The following is a 17,830-nucleotide window of genomic DNA, read 5'->3' as shown; positions in this document are numbered from 1 at the left end:
CGAACTCTAGTATTCATTGAATGATCTCATAACTTGTTAACAGCATTCCTTGAAACATACATTTATTTAGAGCAAAATGTTTAGGAATAAATAATTTTGAAATAAAGAAAAAGTCAGTCTACATTATTTCCTTTTTACCCCTGAGATCTGCAATTTCCTTGTCCTGCAGATAGCAGCCTTCCACAGAGCCGTTGTCCACCAGACTCTTTCATTGGCTGCTGCTGCCCCCCACATTTTGTTCTTACTACAGAGCAAAAGTGAATCCTGCATAAGTGTTCTTACCCAAACTCTGCTAAGCCAAAGTTGGATAAGATTGCTGCTGATTTAGATTCCTCTAGGCACTAATGGTAGCCAAAAGTATCTGGCAAATGTCCTGAGGATTTTTCTCAAGCTACAACTGCATCTAATGTCCTTATTTAAAAATAAAGTGAGAAGCCAAATGCTTCAGTCCTAATGAAGCCCACATGGTTGAGGACAGTGTAAAAATATGGTGCTATTGTTTATGATAGCTCTAGAGTTTCAGAGAATCACAGAATAGTCTGGGTTGGAAGGGAGCTTAGAAGACCCTTTAGTTCTTCATGCCTTCTCACTACTCACAGAATCATATAATTTCTTTTCCTACTCCAGCCTGGCCCTGAACACTCTCAGGGGTGGGGTATTTGCAGCTTCTCAATTGCAGACTGAAGTTTGCCTCCTTGCTGCTTCACCCTATCAATAATTATCATCATCCTTAAAGGCCATCAAAGGCTTCAGCCTCCAAATCTAGAACCTAGCTAGATGTGCTCACAGATGGAACCTGTGTCTATCCACAATACACACAGACCTGCCCTCTGTAAATAGCCTCATTCCAGGCTGGGCTTTGGGTTAATCTCAAAGAAATTGCAGATTATTACCCAAAGCAAGAGGACCGAGGACTGTAATGTACACAAGTCTGAGATAAAAAGCTTAGCGTCATCATCGTGGTGATCTGGAGTATGCATGAGGCTTCTTATCAGAGCCTGCCTGTGAAACCCTGGGCCTCTCCAGCCCTACCAGATTTAAGGACATTTGGTATTCATCTGGATCAGGTCCTGAGCAAAAAGGTCTTACATACATGTATAAACTCATGGAGATCATGCTTTTGAAGGTAGAAAACACGTAATGCTGTACAAACGCGAAGTTTTATTGTGACTTGGGGTGTTTCTAGAAATAAACAAAAGCAGACAAACCTCTCTGCTTTCCTTAAGTGGAAAGGAGCAGAGTGTCAATGACTGGATACAAAACCCATACAGTGAAAGGTTAAAAGCTAAAAAGTGTGTATGTAAATATGTTTAATGAGTACAGTTGCTGATAGCAAATACTGACTGTATATGACATATCCTGTAGTTATAGAATACATGTATATACACATTTATATAAGACTGGAAAGGCACTAGAGTTTCTCAGATAAAACACAAGTAAATTAACCGTGTAAATCCAAACACTGAGGTTGGGGTATCAGTTTAGGGAGTTGTGCTGAAAGGGAAATTCTGAAAAATTGTATGGGAAGTTAGAAACCAGGTTCCCACTGAAAGCCAGAAGTCCAGCTCCCCTTTGTATCTTCAAAATCTCCCTTAATATACTGATCAGATGCCAAATAATGTATGTAGTATGAGATTAATGAGTCTATAAAGGAATGTACTGTACTGCAGCAAACTACAGAACATTAAGCTTCTTATGGAGCTGAAAAGCTTACTATAAAATCTGGCACTCCTGTTCATGCTATTCTCAAATTGTAGGAATAAATGGGTTCTTGCAATACTGAGAATCTAAGTACATTCCTGTGCAAGTTTGCCCAAGAAATCTTGGAGCTATTTGTGGGGAAAGGTGCCATCAGAATAAGGGGTAAGGTAGGGTGGGCAAACCTGGTGGTCAACCTTTCATCTGCTTTTGCCAGAGTGACCTTTTTACTTTCATTTGACTGAAATGTTTACAGGTTTTAAGAAAAAAAAAAAAAAAAGGCATTTTTTTAATCTCTTTAAAAAACTTACAGGAGAATAATATGATATGAAGGGGACTTGATAGAATGAAGGTATGATAGTATATGTGCATGTGAAAAAAAAACCTATGTAGAAATTAGTAGAACTATCTTATGAGTGGGTGTGTCTTTCAATGATTTTTAGCTTTTGTGGTTTTACTGCCTTACCTATGGAGTGTAGCTGTGAGATGAGTGTAGGTAGTTTTTCAGGTACAATTTTAGCAGTTGTAAGAAAAACTGAGTATGTTTATGTAACATTTATTTACATAGGAAATAAAAACAACAACCAGCAGTGTTCAAACAACTGCAATGACTGTGTCACATGCCTAATGGTAGAGTGACAGAACAGGTAGGCCAGGGCAGGTGTCATGTGAGAAGATTCACTCTCCTTTTGGAGTCACAACTGCTTTGGTCTGATGCTCAGATCAGCCCCACCTGTAAAACACAACAGTATCTGCTGTGCAGGCAGTAGTGAATTCTGCAACTGTGTGCAAAAGCGTGTGTGTGTTTAAAGTCCTGTGAATGCAAACCCTCAGGTAGCTTTGTGGACATAGGTGTATAACATGGCAGCAGAACAACTGAATGATCACAATTCTGAGACACCTTTGGTGCTGCTGGTGTTGTAAAGGCCCCTGATTCCATTCAACTGATTCTTGTTTTCCTGAACTATTTTATCACTTCTGCGTGACAGATTCTGCCTTTTCCATATGGAGTATTCACACTGAGTGGCTGCTCTGCAGACAGTGTTGGAGAGTTGGGACTTAAGTCAGTGCCAACTGCCCCCAGCTCCAGCTGTGTCCCCTTGCTCTGCCTTGGAAGGTGCTGAGCCTTCTCTGAGGCATGGTGGGCTGCAGGATGCTGGGGGACAATGCAGCATGAAAGCAGATCCTGTTAGTTGTACCTGTGTCTGCAGCGGAGCTGCTGTCTTATGGCGGAAGCTGTTTTCTTACTTAATTCCAAAGGTTTTGGCATGGTGTCTCTTGTGAAGTCCTTGCTACTGCTTCGTCAGCTGTTGAGCACCTTTCTATTATGCTTTTACTACAAACAGATGTACCTGGATTTTCCTGGAAGCGAGTACAACTACTACTGGCATTGCAGGCTGCAACAGGTTTTCAGGCTTATACAGACTGGTAATGCCCAGACTATATCAGAGGAAAAAGGATTCTCCTGAAATAGTTTGGGTTTTTTTTTTTTTTTTGTAGACAATGGACTGTCTTCACTGGATCATTTTGTAGAGAAACCTGTTCCCAGGAAACTCAAGAGCAAAACTACCAGTGACCCAAATAAGCAGATCCAAGGAGAACTCCTGTGTTTCCCAGAGGATTTGGTTAGCATTGCAGGAAGTCTGGCTTTTGTTCATTCCTTATTAAATGTACATTGCAACTCATATTTTTAAAACTTAGTCAAAACAGTTTGGAAATATTTCCATTATTTAAATACTATTAAGAAAAGCACAAGTCTGAAGGTATTGCTATGTGGACCTGTCAGTGCAGTACTGCTAATGAGTCATGGATTAAGCTGTGAAATCAAGATGTAGCCATCAATAACCTTGCCAAAGCGTTTTCCAGTACTGTGTAGTTTGTGTTTGTAATTAACATTTCTGACCTCATTCTGCAAACATGCAAGTATTTGCATATTCTTGTATTTATTGGTATTGAATGTGGTCAGTCTGCTGAATTGAGAGATGTATGCATGCACTCAGGTGCTCAGAGAATTAGGATTTCTGGGGTACAAAATGGAGGATGCACCATATATAAGCAATTGGAAATTATAGTCACTTGTTAAAATAGTTTACAGTGGCCTGTGAGGCACAAGAAGGAACATAGCACATCTTTAAATAAGTATAAAATTTTAGATTGTATATCCTACATTTTGCTGACATGTGAAACTTCCACAATTATTTATGCCACAGATGAGTTGCCTCTGATAAAAAAAAAATTAAATCCTGCAAAAAAATCAATCTTCCTTCCAATTAAAACAATTCTCTATTTTCTTTCTGTTAGCCTGTGAGACTGTACTTTCATTTAATGTCACAATGCTCTGTGACTACAGAAGTTGTGAATCTTTACGAAAAAATGGACCAGTATATCAAATTAAATAGAATGTATGCCCCAGGGAATATTATCCTGGAGTACTTGTCAATGGCATGGGTGTCGATCCGCATGCTGACGTATCTCTGGTTTTTCCTCCTGGCCGAGCCCCTCTCCGAGCCCAGCGCCAGCTGCACCATCATCCGGTCCTGTTTGTCCCCGTTCTCGGACATGAAGTGCCCCAGCTCGTTCACGTCCCCGTCGTTGTAGCTGCCGTCCACCATCATGGCCCGGGGCTGAGGTAGGCTGCACGCACAGGCAGGCTGCGGGCACAGACGGGGCAGCAAGGGTTTGAGCTGTGTCCACATAGTCACAGACATCCCTCTCCTCCTTCCATCCCACAGAGGAGGGGAAAGGCCTGGGGAATTCAGGCTGCTGGGATGCAAAAGGGAGAGCGAGAGGGTGGAGCTGCACAGCAGCTTTTTCCATCTCCACTACCATGTCTGCAAAGCACAGGTGCAGTCAGGGAGAGAGCAGGGCTGTCTGTGGAAAAGCTCCTTTGGCTTAGGCACAGGTATCAGGGTGTAAATAAATGTTGGACCTGCACCTTGCAGCTGAGAAAATCAGAGAGGAGGACAGAGGGAAACCACAAGAAGGAATGTACGAAGCCTGCCCCATTTGGAGAGACCTTAGGCTGAAATTTTAGTTCAAATTTAATGTAACAAGGGCAAAATGAGAAAATTGGGACCATTGTATAAGTTTAGATTGTGCATAGACAAAAGTGGGGGATATTTGTCATGTCACCTGAAACTCAAAATGCAGAATCCAACTGATTCTATCCACACGTTTTAATCTTCAGTATAAAAAACTATTTAAAGGTAAAATCCTAAAACCTATGCCATCTATCCAGGTATACTATATACATCTATACCTAGAGGGAGTTAGGGTGCTCAGACTCCAAAGAAAGAGCAGTGAGCTTGGCGTGGGCTTTGTGTCACAAAGCTTTGTAACCTGGAATGCCTCACTGCTGGTGTCTTTTTGCATGCACTGTGTTCTCCCCAGGCAGCTGAGAGCAGCACACTGCAGTTGCAAAGCTTTGAACATTTCCAGACTTTTGCCACACCTTTTCCCAGGGGCAATAAAATGACATTGCAGATAAAAAACCTCACCTTCTCCCGCAGTTTCCTCTCCTTCCGCTCTTGCACCGTTGTCAGGTAATTCACAGCCGCGTATTCCAACACCGAGAGGAACACAAACACAAAACTGACCCACAGGTAAATATCCACTGCTTTGATGTAGGAAACACGAGGCATGGAGGCATTCACCCCAGTGATGATCGTGGACATGGTCAGCACGGTGGTTATCCCTGGGAATACACCAGCAGAAGAGACCATAAGACACTTTCAAACCAGGCTCCTCATCACAAATATAGCAGTGGTTACGATTTCCTGACGTCTGAATTTATCTTGCAGTATCTTTTTCACATTTGGGTAATGGGTTTCACTGTCTAAGGAGGGTCCAAGCAGCCCTGATTTGTAACTGGGGTTTTCTTGTCTGTTTGGTGAGCACAGCTTTAATTCTGTTCACAGGGTGTTGCTAGTCTGGTTCCTCACCACACCACCAACCTCCTACCCCCTGGCCAGGCAGCAGCACTTTGACCCTGTGCTGGCTGCACCCCATTCCAGGCGCAGGACAGTCCCTGCAGGAGTACAAGTACATGGATTTGAACTCAGTGATCCTTATGGACCCCTTCCAACTCAAGACGTTCTATGACTCTATGATTCTGAGTGTCTCAGCTTCTAGTTCCACCCCTCTGCAGCATGGACACAAGCAAAGCTGCTGCTTTCACTGTTTTCCCCCGTGTCTTCTCTATGCTGGACTTCTCCTGGGAAGTCCTCCTTCATGGGAAGTCACAGAAGTCCCCAGTTGACTCTCACACCTGCTCTGTGCCTTCACTGGAGCAAAATCAGGGAATAATGGTGCCCCACTAGGCAGTGCTGTCCCATCTTACACACACAATGGGCACATGAGGAAGGGCAGGAGCCCCTGTAGTTCAGCGTTACCCCGGCTCTGAGAGAGCCTCTCCATGGCCCTCTCATTTCAGGGGCTAATTATGTCACATTAGTGATTACTTTGGGAGTTGAAATTATGTATATAAGCACAAAGGACTGAATTCACAGGAGTACCAAGGTGCTAAAAATACTGCTAAGGCAGTGCCTGCATCTTCTAAAAAGCCATGGCCCCCATCTTTTAATGATGTCTCGAGGCAATGGGTGCTGTTTCATGTTTTCAGACATGAAAAACTACCCTACTGCTGTCTCTATTATGTCTGTCTATAATCTCTCCACTGAAGAATAAGATTTTAAGAATAAATAAAATCCTGAGGCGTGTTGCCTGGAATAAGAGGAAGCAAGCTTGAGCTCAGAATCTGCAAAAAAACAAACAGCACTTTGCTGAGGGCAAAGCATCCACTTTAGAAGAAGATTTACATCCGTATCACAGTTCTGCTCCTATGGTGACTCCTGTGACATATGGCTTCATCTCTCTGAAAGATGCTGCAAAAGGGGAAGCTGAATCCCTCAGATTGCAGTGCAAACTCATTTAACAAGTAAAACTGCACGGCACGGTTCAACTGTGTTACCTCCACCCTGCCTCCTCTAGCAAAACTCAATAAGCTGAAATTTTGTCAGGGCTGCTGATACTGATTTTCACCTTCTCACTCACTGAAGTCTCTGAAGGATACTGACACCTTGGCTACACACGTGCCCTGTCTCTGTTTAGAGCAATAAAAGCAGGTGGGACATTTGCTCTCTGATTCATTCCAGGTGCATCTTGTGCAAACACGGAAAGCAACTCTCTTGGCACTGCAGAGTATGTGGAGAGTTTGTATCATGAGGGGACACATGCCCTGTTCCTGGGGCACACGTGTGTGGCATAGCTGATTTCCGTGCCTCAAGGCAGTGTGGGGGCAGTGCATGGCACCGGGGATTTCATCTTGATGGTCAAGGCTGTGGTTGCAGCCTTTGTCTCTCAGGTCTCCTGACTACAAGATTGTTTTTACCTAACGGGACTCTGGCAGGAACTGCTCGTCGGTCGATCCAGAAGGACACCCAGGACAACATGACCATGAGAGTGGCAGGGAAGTAGGTTTGAAGCAGGAAGAAGAAGATGTGTCGGCGTAAAGTGAAGTTTATATAGAGGCGATTGTACCACCCTGTGAAACAGAGAGAATGAAAAAGAGAAGTTACACCAACATCAGACTACTTTCAGATAGGGTGATACTGCATCAGGGGGAGAGTGACTAATTTTCTTTTATGAAAACAGTTAATGGCCGCAGATCATTGCGATTTACAGAAACAACTCCTTACTGAGCCAGCTATCAAAGTCAAAGCATCTCTCGGGCTGGTATCTTCCAGAAAATATAACCTATGCAATCAGAGACTTTAATTCAAGTTAAGACTTGGTGTGATCTTGAAGAGGGATTGTCTTTCCAGACTACATGACCACTAAGATGGAAGTGTGTGGCAGGGACAGCCAACTTGGTATAGAAAAGAGGCAGGTCTGATGGGACACAGAGAGAACCTGTGGACAATCCTCCACAGCCAAGGTCAAGAGTTTGCACCCCCTTCTTCCCCCAGTGCACTCTCTGGCAGGTGCTCTGGTTGCCCACCTGTGCTGCTGTAAAAGGCAAGCTTTGTGGTGGTGTGAAACTCCTGAATCAGGAACTGGGACAGCGATATCCTCTCATCTGTTTTTAGGGAATCATTCCCATTCTTCCAGTAGAGCATAAGGTCATCTTCAGTGTAGGCATCTAGGGAAGCAGAACAAACTCAGGATAGTGCACTAAGAGAGCTGCTACCACCCCCACAGCCCAGGGTGTGCCCAGACAGCCCTCCTGGCTACCTCAGAGCTGCCAGCTGAAAAGGTCTCAGATTCCTGAATGCCACCCACCTAGGTGGTGTATGGCTGTGGCAAGGAGTGGACTAGCTCATTGTCACAGCTCTCAGGCCTGAGGCCTTGTATGTTTTGTAAACCCTCCTGTTTCTCTAACCGTAGTTTCACACATGCAATATGTGTGTCAAGCAACCCACCACATCAGAACTTGAAAAACTATCTCTTGCAAACTCTTAAAATAAGAAGTAAAGAAAAGGAGCCTTAGCAGAAAGTACCTGCTTGGGGTGACAAGAGGAACAAACTATCAGTGGTCTGAGGCATGCAGGGGGAAAAACTCTTGGGTAAACTTTCCGCCTGTGATATACACATGAACATTACTTAGTTTTTTAATACATGTGGAAGTAACAGTAATGTTAATCCTTTCAGATGAGTTTAGTAGCAGCTCCTTTCAGACAGGGAGAAAAAAATCACATATAAATGTATTAAAACAGAATTAAGACTGCCATTTCTTATTGCAAGCTTAAGAAGGAGAAGAAAATGACTAGAAAAAGGCAAAAGTTTAAAATGCTGCTATATGAAATCTGGCCAATTCATATGTGCACCATACTTGGGACTAAGGGTATAAGCTGGGTTTATCTCAAATAGGACTAAGAAGCATAAGAGGAAGGCAATTAATGTCACCACCGCATTGTGTTTCTACGCCATGGATGAGCAGAAGGTGCCTGTGAAGGGCGTACGGCCATTTATCCTTGTGTTTGAGGGCACCTGGGCAAACAGGTGCTGTTGGAGACTGCTGACCTGCAGGCAAGTTGCCCAGGGGTGGGGTGACAGTGGGGCAGCCTGGCTGGCATTCAGGGCCACTGGCAAGACAGTGCTCACAGCTGGTTTTTAAAAACACTTACTGCAAGCACCATCTAATTCTAGTGAAAAAATAAAGGCAGGGAGCTTTCCTCAGTGTTGAAGACTGATGACTTTGTTAGAGCTCCCGTGAATGTAGCAGCAGTTTAACTATTGGTATAATTAATTATTGATATAATTAATTATTGGTATAACTGTCAGAGACTGAAATATTTTATGACTTAAACATTTTCTTAAAGGACTTTTAAAACTGTATTGCAAAAGCTGCAGAGAAGACTCCCACACCCTGAATGGGGCCCTGACAGAGGCCTGACACTGCTCGCTGATGAAGATAAGATAAAGTAACAACTCAGGGCTGGGGACATTCACTGAGCACAGGCTTAACACCTCCAAGATGAGGACCACAGCCCCAGGGCTATCAGCTGCCAGGCTCTCACAGACCCTCGAACCAAGGCGTGGAGGGAGGAGACGCTCTGGGTATGTGGGAAAAGCCTGTGGTCAGAGGTGCCGTGACTGCCCATCCTCCACTGTGCAGAGGAGCCCAGCTGAGGGGTCCTCACCAGGGGGGGAAGCTTATCCACAACAGAAGGGGGTGACATGGCTCATCACAGGGGCCCCCCTCAAAGGGGGCACCAGACCCTGCACCAGAGCACCAGAGATGATGCAACAGACCCTCAGTGTTGCAAGGGACAGTGTCAAGCTGGCCCCTGTAAGAAAGACACGTGGGCGTTCCCACCTGGCCCAAAGTGTATATTAGTCCACGGAATTCTGCACTCTGGTGTGTGGTGGTGTGTGGTGGTGTGGCCATAGTGGCAACAGGGGATCCTCATCCCCAGCAGACCGGATGGAGGAGAGCAACAAGAAGTCGTTGGGACCCTCGGATGGGTGATCTACTTCCACCTACCCCCTGTCATCTCTCCCTGTTCCCCCACCCCCACATGTACACTTCTTTTTTCTATTTCTTTCTTTCTTTTCTCTTCTCTTCCCTTCTCTTTGCCTCTCTACTATTAAATAAAATACGTCAATTTTTTGGCAACAACATCTAACCTCATTTGGTTTGAATCTTGCTTCTGGGGATATTTTGAACCTTCTAAGTTATTTCCGGTTTATGCACAGAGACTTAGCTTGCTTTGCTTTTCTGGGTTTAAACCGGATTGTAACAATAACACAGTTTGGGTGCCCGTGGGGTGCAGCCCTTTGCTCCCCTACACCTCCACTTTACTTACAGCTTTCAATCTCCAGGGAACACGTCTGTGTGTCCAGGGGAAAGCGACTAAAATCCATGTTGCACATTGCTGTTACTGTAACTCTAGGAACAATAAGAATCACTCAGTTAAAAACTTGTCTCCCTATGTGACTGAAAAATACTAAAGCTGTGAGTTTGGCCTTTTGTTAAACTGCTACAGCCAGTACCAGTCAACTGAAGATAAATTCCTTCTATTCAGCTAAAGCCATTCCACTTCAGGTAAAGCATTTCTTCCTCTCAGCAAACTATTGTTAAAAAAGATGACTAGAAAGGTAGGCCATTACAAATTGCTACTAGATGAGGAAAGTATTGGAGAAGAAAATGGGGAAGGGCAAAAAGAACACTTTTCCCCCTGACAATCAGCAAATATATCTCTGCAGACATCTGTCCTTAAACAGATGCTTTGTATGATAAAATAATTTCCATTTATCAAAGCCATCGTAGTGCCATGAGAGACACAGGTAATTTCCTTGCACGCCGCGAATTTCCAGGTGCTCGGTGGGAGCCTGGTGATCACACGTGGGAATCAGCCACCAGAGGGCACAGGCAGTGCCTTGAGTCAGGGCTGGAGCTGGAATGCAACAGCGACCACCGAAATGTTCTGGCCCATCAGTCAAAATCTCCGGCCTTGCTGTAGTCTGATTATCACATTTTTAATAGCATGATTTGGTGTTTGAACTGGAAACATCCATAAATCTTTACTCGACTAGTTTGGACTCTAGAGAAGTAAATGAAAATAAAAGTATAAATCATAATGGGGAAAGAATTAATAAGTTATGGAAAGGTTAGTGGTAGAGAGACATCTGTCACATAATGATAAAAACACAATGCCATCCCTTATGTTAGCAGTCCTTCTGCACGAGTGCATTTCATCTGCTCTTACTTTCCTGCCCTTGAGTGAAAGTGCTTGGCTCAGATAGAAGTTTAGGTGCCAGTGAGGTCTACAGTGGTTTCTGAGATGAGAAAACAATGTCTGGCAAAGAGCCCTAAAGAGGCAGACACCAAGGAAAAATGCAAACTGCAGGCAGAGGCATTCAGCAAGGCACCCAGGCAGTAATGACCTGTTCACTCTTATGGGGGCCTTCATCCTTCCCCAGCATTCACGAAGCACTGCAACCTGCACTTGCTGCTGAATAAAATACTGAAACTCTGCCAATTTGCTATTGAAGACAGTCACCACCATTTTGTAACAGGCAATTGTTTAAGCACAAGACTGTGCAGGATCTGTGTAGTCTGATGTTCTCCTGTTCTCATCTTCTTTTGATAACCATAAATGCTTGCAATGCAGATGATTGGCAGCTAAATGAGTGTGTAGGCATGCATGCTATAGCTGAACATTATGTCATATTATTGTCCTTTTTAATTGTACTCAGGACCTGACCAAACTTTGCAAAGGCCTAAAGAATACTTGAACTTTGTCTAATTTGCTGAGTGAAGAAAGAGCTTTGATAATGAGATGGCAGCCACTGTCCAGGCTATGAATTCAAATGAACTGTAAGATAAAAATATCAAATAACAAAAGAATGCTTGTCAAACAGATTCCCCCTAGGGAATCAAGAATTTCTTTGCTTGACTTTTTTTGTAGAATCATAAAACACCTTGGCAGGCTGAGAAGTTACCCCCTCACCTTGTGGCAGGCTCAGCTTCACCTCTGCCGCTACCAACATTCCCTAAAGACCTCTACAGCCTTCACAAGCAGTGTATTCTGAAACTTTCTCATTAGTTAAATCTATGAGTCTTGCTGATACTGACCTCCTATCAGACAGGTTTTCCTTCTTTTTGTCCTTCAGAATATATTATCTATCATCTGATGCTTTGTTTGTTTATCAGATATCTTGTTATTTCATTGCTGTGGAAGTGATGTTGACATTCTTGCATCAGAATATTGTACAGAAATTTCCACTCTAATAGGTTTTTGTGGGTTCTTTGACAATGTTTGTTTTCTAACTGGATGGAGCTGCAGCCAAGTAAAACAGAAGCACAGATTTAATTTTCTTTTGTAGAATGGCAAATCATGCTTGATTGTCTGGAATAGAGTTAATTTTTTTTCACAGTAGCTAGTGTGGGAATATATGTTGGATTTGTCCAGAAAACAGTGTTAATAACACAGGGATATTTTCATCAATGCTGAGCAGAGCTGGTGCATCATCAAGCCCTTTTCTGCTTCTTACCTCACTCCAACAGGGAGGAGGCTGAGGGTGCACAGGGAGTTTGGAGGGGACAGCTGATCCCAACTGACCAAAAGGACATTCCACAGCATATGGCATCATGCTCAGCATATGAAATGCGGGAAGAAGAAGGAAGGGGTGGAAGTTTGGAATAAAGGCATTTGCACTCCCAAGTTACTGTTACGAGTGATGGAGCCCTGCTTTTCTGGGGGTGGCTGAACACCTGCCTGCCCTTGGGAAACAGTGAATGAATTCCTTGATTTGCTTTGCCTGTGCGTGGGGCTTTTGCTTTACCTAATTATCTGCCTTTATCTCAACCCATGAGGCTTGTTTGCCTTTTACCATTCCAATTCTGTTCTCCCTCCCACCAGGAGGGAGTGAGCCAGCAGTTACATGGGGCTTAGTTGCCAGCTGGGGTTAAGTCAAGACACAGATGCTTCTCACATAGGATCTCCAAGCATGAAAGTGTTACTTATCAGAAATAAAAAAAATCCCAGTTTCAGACCTATGTCAGCAGATGAACTATTTGGAAAATAAGGGAGAAAGCCAGGGCTGGGACCACCTCTCAAGCCAGAGGACAAAATAATGTTTACCAAAAATGTCTCCTGCAAGGAGCTATAATGGATTTTACATGAAAGGTGAGCAAAACGCAGGAAGAGCCAAACCAAGAGTTTGGGCTGCTCTAACCATCACAGGAGTCACCAGAAGCTATATAGCTTTGCTTTGAAACTTGTCACTTTACATGCTGAAGGATGTTCCCCCTGTTTTTTTGCTTATCATAAAGTGGCACTCAGTATAATTTGTACTTCATCATTATTGCTTTCAGGCAATAATTTCAATTGCTCATTTTGCTAGGTCCAGAGACTTGGCTGTGTAGTGAAGTGGATAACTACAGCTGCCCTGGACTTCTCTTTATTATCAGACACTGCCCTTTTACTGAGAATGTGCCCTGCCTCTTCAGCAGTGTTCTGAGGGGATTGCAGCCTGCTGGCCCCTGCTGAGCTGCTCCGAGGTTCTGCCATGACTGACTGCAGCTTTCCAACAGGAACAGGGGCTGGCCATGCTCACGAGATAAAGGGACACTGGTGGAACCAGCAACACTGGCACAGAAATGTCTTTCTGCAACAGGCACTTAAATGTACTCACACAGGCACTCAGATGTCTGTGGATAGTCAGCACATTAATTCTTTTTTATGCTTTTCTTTTTAATATGAAGTCATGCAAAAAACACAATACAGGAATCAATTAAACCACTTTCTCTTTCCACTAATAGCTTGCATCGACCGAATGCAGCTTTACCTGAGGCTATAAAGTACCTTCCCATCTGGCTGGACCCGCAGCATGACATTGTCTGTGGTGGTGTCGTGGATGAAGGAACGCTTCGAGTGGACAAAGAACATGTCAGGGACCCAGATCTTCTTCACCAATCTGCCGTCAAAGGTCATGCTTTGGTTGTTGGTGCTGGGGAAGGACAGCCTCTCATCTTTCCAGTAGTGCCTCAGATAAAGCGTCATGGTGAAGTCCTGCAGCAAACAGGTTTCTGTCACAACTTACACCTTATCAGCTTAGCAGTGATTGCTCCTCTCTGGGACAAACCGTGAACTGTGAAGCACTTCTCCTGAGGGTACATCCACTCCCCGAGCTGCAAGGGGCATCACCAGCTGCAGCCTGTTTACTCATCAGGTCAGACAGATTTACTGGGTTCAGACACAACTCACTTCTCAAGCTTAAGCTTAATTCAGAATAAATAACTCTGTCACTGATGTCTTTTCCTTTAAAAAGCAAGTAATGATCTTGCTAAGCACCATGGCTTTTTTCTATAAAAAAACTCTGCATGAGTTAAAAAGAATTGATTCTGAAAATATAAAATCTTCATTATTATTTTGCTATCAGCCAAAATTGATCCTGAATTTTGTTAACCCAAGGCCATCTAGTGGTTTTCCCATGTTGCTGAGTGTTGCAACATGACATTAGAGGAACAGGGACACTATACGAAAGCCAAGGGAACTAATTCAAAATTGTAATGTTTGTTTAAAAAAAAACAAGAATGGTTTTTTTGTTTGGGTTTTGTTTTTTTCATGGTTTGTTTTGGGGGCTTGGGTTTTTTCTTTAACTTCTATGTCCTCTATGTTAGTTCTTGCACTTTGCTTTCAATTCCCAAAGCTTTTTAGGGGCCCTCTTGACCTTCACAAGCTTTCTCCTCAACCAGGACACGTGAAAGCTCAGGATACCCATGACTATCTGTTGGGGTGCCAAGAGCACTGGAGTCAGCTGAAGGGGTTCCCAGTTCTAGGGAGAATGCTCACCCCTGATGTCGGATGACAGCAGATGTCCCAGCCCACTCGAGCTGAAATAGCTGCAGTGAGAGGAGCCTGACATGACACCAGTGTGCCTGCCAAACACCAGCTGTGCTGCCACACAGCCCTGCTCCTGGCTCAGGCATGGGAGGAGGTCCAGTGCAGGCTCTTTAACCCTCTGTCTGTTAATGAGGAGCACCAAGAATTTGGGGCTTCCCATGAAACCTTCAGAGCTATTTGATAATTTTGTTGAAAAGTCGAAACATTTTAAATAATATTCTGTATTGGGGAGTGATTTTTTCTCTTCCAAAGCAAAACCTGAGTTACTGAGAGACTCTTTGAGTCATAAAATAATAGAATGGTTTGGATTGGAAAAGTGCTCTCAAAGACCATTTTGTTCCAAGCCCCCCACCATGGGTAGAGATATCTTCCACTAAACCAAGTTGCTCAAAGCCCTCTCCAGCCTGACCTTGAGTGGGATGGGGCATCCACAACTTCTCTGGGCAGTCGGTTCCAGTGCCTCACCATGCTCTGTGTAAAGAATGTCCCCCTTATAGCTGATTGAAAACTACGATCCTTCAGTTTAAAGCCACTCCCCTTTTCCCTTGGGAGGTGTCTGGCCACTGACCACCCTAGAACATGTCCAAAGTGACATTATGTCACTTTAAGTGCCTTAAAACTAACCCATTCATAGGTCTCCTCAGAGCTTTTAAGTATGTTATCACTATTCAAGAAAATATAGAAACCTAAATCCTTTGAGACAGTATTGGCAGTGTTTTATCATTTTGTCCTAGAGAAGAGAAAGGGTCAGATTTCTCCCTTCTGCTTCAAGGGACATGAAATGGTAGCATGAGGTCAATAGAAGTAACTGTTGGCAGATTGAGATCAAACCTGAACCTGCCTTTGGAGGCTATGGGGTATTTGTCCTTGGGAGTATTCAAACCCCACGGACACAAACCCAGGTAGCCTGAAGAGTTTTGTTCTCCAGAGGTCCCATCTGTGACTCTTACCATGTCCACCTCAGAAATGCTGTCCAGACTTTCAACTTGGACATCCACCCCAACAGGAATTGCAGGGCCTAGGGAAAAAAAAAAAAAGCATTGTCAAAGTACAAACCTAGTGAGATAAAGTAATCCTCTCACTTTACTATCTTACAGATAGAAATAGATGCTCAATCTGAAATAGAAACAACAGCAAACCAATAGAAAGTATAAATGATTGGAATTCACAACAAAAACATCCTAATAACAATTGAAGTCAGTAATAAGACTGACCTAGTAATAACCTTCTCTTTTTATTGTGTCATCCTACATGTGTCCCTTCAAAATTTACAAGCAATTTTAATTGTTTTTAGCTCTAATGCCTGGGTCCAGGACTGGTGAGACAGATTACTGCAAGAGGATCCATTCACAGGGCGAGCAGTGGGAGGAATTGTAAGGGAATGTGGGAGATTTTCCCTCACTTCTGCTCCCCTTGCAGGCTAATAACATCCATGAGAGCTACTATGTGTATTTGAATTTTACAAGGCTCAGCGCTCAGCTGTGGAAAAGAAAGGGTGACAAGAGGGGATCCATTGCAGGACACAGGCATGTACCACTGAGGCTCCTGAGGGGAAGGATCCAACTGTGACCCCAGGTAATAGGCATTCTGAACTATTTTCCCTCCTCCAGGCTTTGACTAGTCCCTCGTATACCTCTGGCAATTACAGTCCAGGAGAGCTGTCAAGTGAAATAATGCTCACATTAGTGAACTGCTATGAAACTGAAATGTTTTTAAATTAATTGAACATGCTGGTATTTGCTATATTGAGCATTTAGCGATAAAATCTTCTTTCATCAGAGTATATAATGGTATCCTGGATTTGAATGACCATCTGTCAGCCAGAAAGGGTAGATAAATTACAACATTCTCTAATCCGATGGGCTGAAAGAAAACGTGTTCCCATGTTCTCCTTCATCCATTTCCCTGAAAGCTTAGGTTGCTCTAGCACACAGCCACAAAACTGTGAGCAAGCATTAATACAGGCAGTCAAAATATTTTCTTTTGGGTTATAAATGAAGTAAGTATGGTACATCATTTGATTATGCACACGCATGGCCATAGTAAGACAAAATTCTTAGAATTTCCCCCATCATTCAGGAATAAACATAAGGTGTATTTGTAGATTTTTATCAGAAGAAAGTGTCACTGTACACCAGGAATATTACATTGCCTGTTAATCACGTTTCCATGCCTTTGACTATTATTTTTGCTCATCCAGAAGGCAATTTCATTGCACCTCTATTCCCCTGAGTATGCCATGAATTCACAACTCAAAATAACAGAAATCTGCTTCTTCACTGCTGTACATGTTACAGTATAAAGAAGTGACAGTGTAAAACAGGAACAGTGACAAATGTGCACATTTCATACCTCCAAAACCCGGTCTCATGCTGAAGTCATGGTCATCTATTCGCAGCAGCTGCTCTGACTTCGTCAGGGGAGATTTGGTGATGTCAGGGCTTCGTTTCAAGATTGGGCTACCAGGAGGAGAGAAACACAGGCATGAGCCCTGAGCAGTGCCTGCGAGGAATATGTGCTCGTTTCACTCCATTTACTCTCAGAACATCCCCCCTTAGACCATGACCCTGTGATTGTGGCAGTGGTTGGCAGCATGTCATTTAAAACTGATTCCTGCACTCAGCATACAGCTTTGGCACCTGTGATAATTTTAGCACTGAGAAAACCTTTGTTTGGTAACTTTTTGTCCCTGTAAAATTCTCTCTGCATACATCAGTTTGGGGACAGTCATTAAAAAATGTGGGCTGGAGGAATAGCATGTGTGGGTAAGTGGAGAGGGGCAGGCATTCCTGACATTGAGTTATGATAGAGTGTGAGGCCAGGAATTAGGGAAACAATATATCAAATAAGCTACTGGCTGTTGCCCAGGAACAAAATGGAGACAGTCTGGGAAACAGGCCAGGAGGCAGGCCATCCCCTAACTTGGGATAAAATGATTAGCTTCTGTCCCAGATTTCCATCAAGGATAAAAAGGAGCCTTACAGACCTGAGAGGTCTCTGAGCGTTAAAGAGCCTGGGAGGGTAATTCCAGAAGCTGTTGGTGTTGCACCAAGTGCTGGACAGAGGAGGCTCTGATCCCCTTCCACATCCAAAATGCAAACTGCTGTTCAGGGCCCCAGTGCTTCGGCTGGGATGGTGGTGGCAGCAGCTCCTTGGTTGCTCCCTTGTGTAAGGGAAGCCTTTGCTGCCCTCAGAGGCAGCTGCACGCCAGCCACTTGAGTGGCAGGAGGGCACCAAAAAAGGAGGAAATGTTTTGCTGGTTCTTGACTTTAGAAAAGATG

The 17,830-nt window shown here is 43.8% G+C and overlaps 1 protein-coding gene across 2 annotated transcripts in view; it reads right to left on the bottom strand.

The window, feature by feature from the left end:
* Positions 1-4,061: 4,061 nt before the first annotated feature.
* LOC309586216 (gamma-aminobutyric acid receptor subunit rho-1) overlaps positions 4,062-17,830 on the bottom strand; it is a gene marked incomplete at both ends in the record, with an annotated part of 29,077 nt that continues 15,308 nt past the window's right edge. For both annotated transcript variants that reach the window (XM_082302839.1, XM_082302840.1), the window contains 8 exons: positions 4,062-4,349; positions 5,196-5,392; positions 7,088-7,240; positions 7,697-7,837; positions 10,005-10,087; positions 13,492-13,715; positions 15,500-15,567; positions 16,902-17,008. In XM_082302839.1, the coding sequence (XP_082158965.1) occupies positions 4,062-4,349; positions 5,196-5,392; positions 7,088-7,240; positions 7,697-7,837; positions 10,005-10,087; positions 13,492-13,715; positions 15,500-15,567; positions 16,902-17,008 (1,261 nt within the window). The remainder of the gene's footprint in view (positions 4,350-5,195; positions 5,393-7,087; positions 7,241-7,696; positions 7,838-10,004; positions 10,088-13,491; positions 13,716-15,499; positions 15,568-16,901; positions 17,009-17,830) is intronic.

The sequence above is a fragment of the Coloeus monedula genome, assembly GCF_965178545.1.
Source record: "Coloeus monedula genome assembly, chromosome: 2".
NCBI classification, from domain to species: Eukaryota; Metazoa; Chordata; class Aves; order Passeriformes; family Corvidae; genus Coloeus; species Coloeus monedula.
The sequence above is the reverse complement of the archived record's forward strand: the minus strand, read 5'-3'. Positions and strand labels throughout refer to the sequence as shown.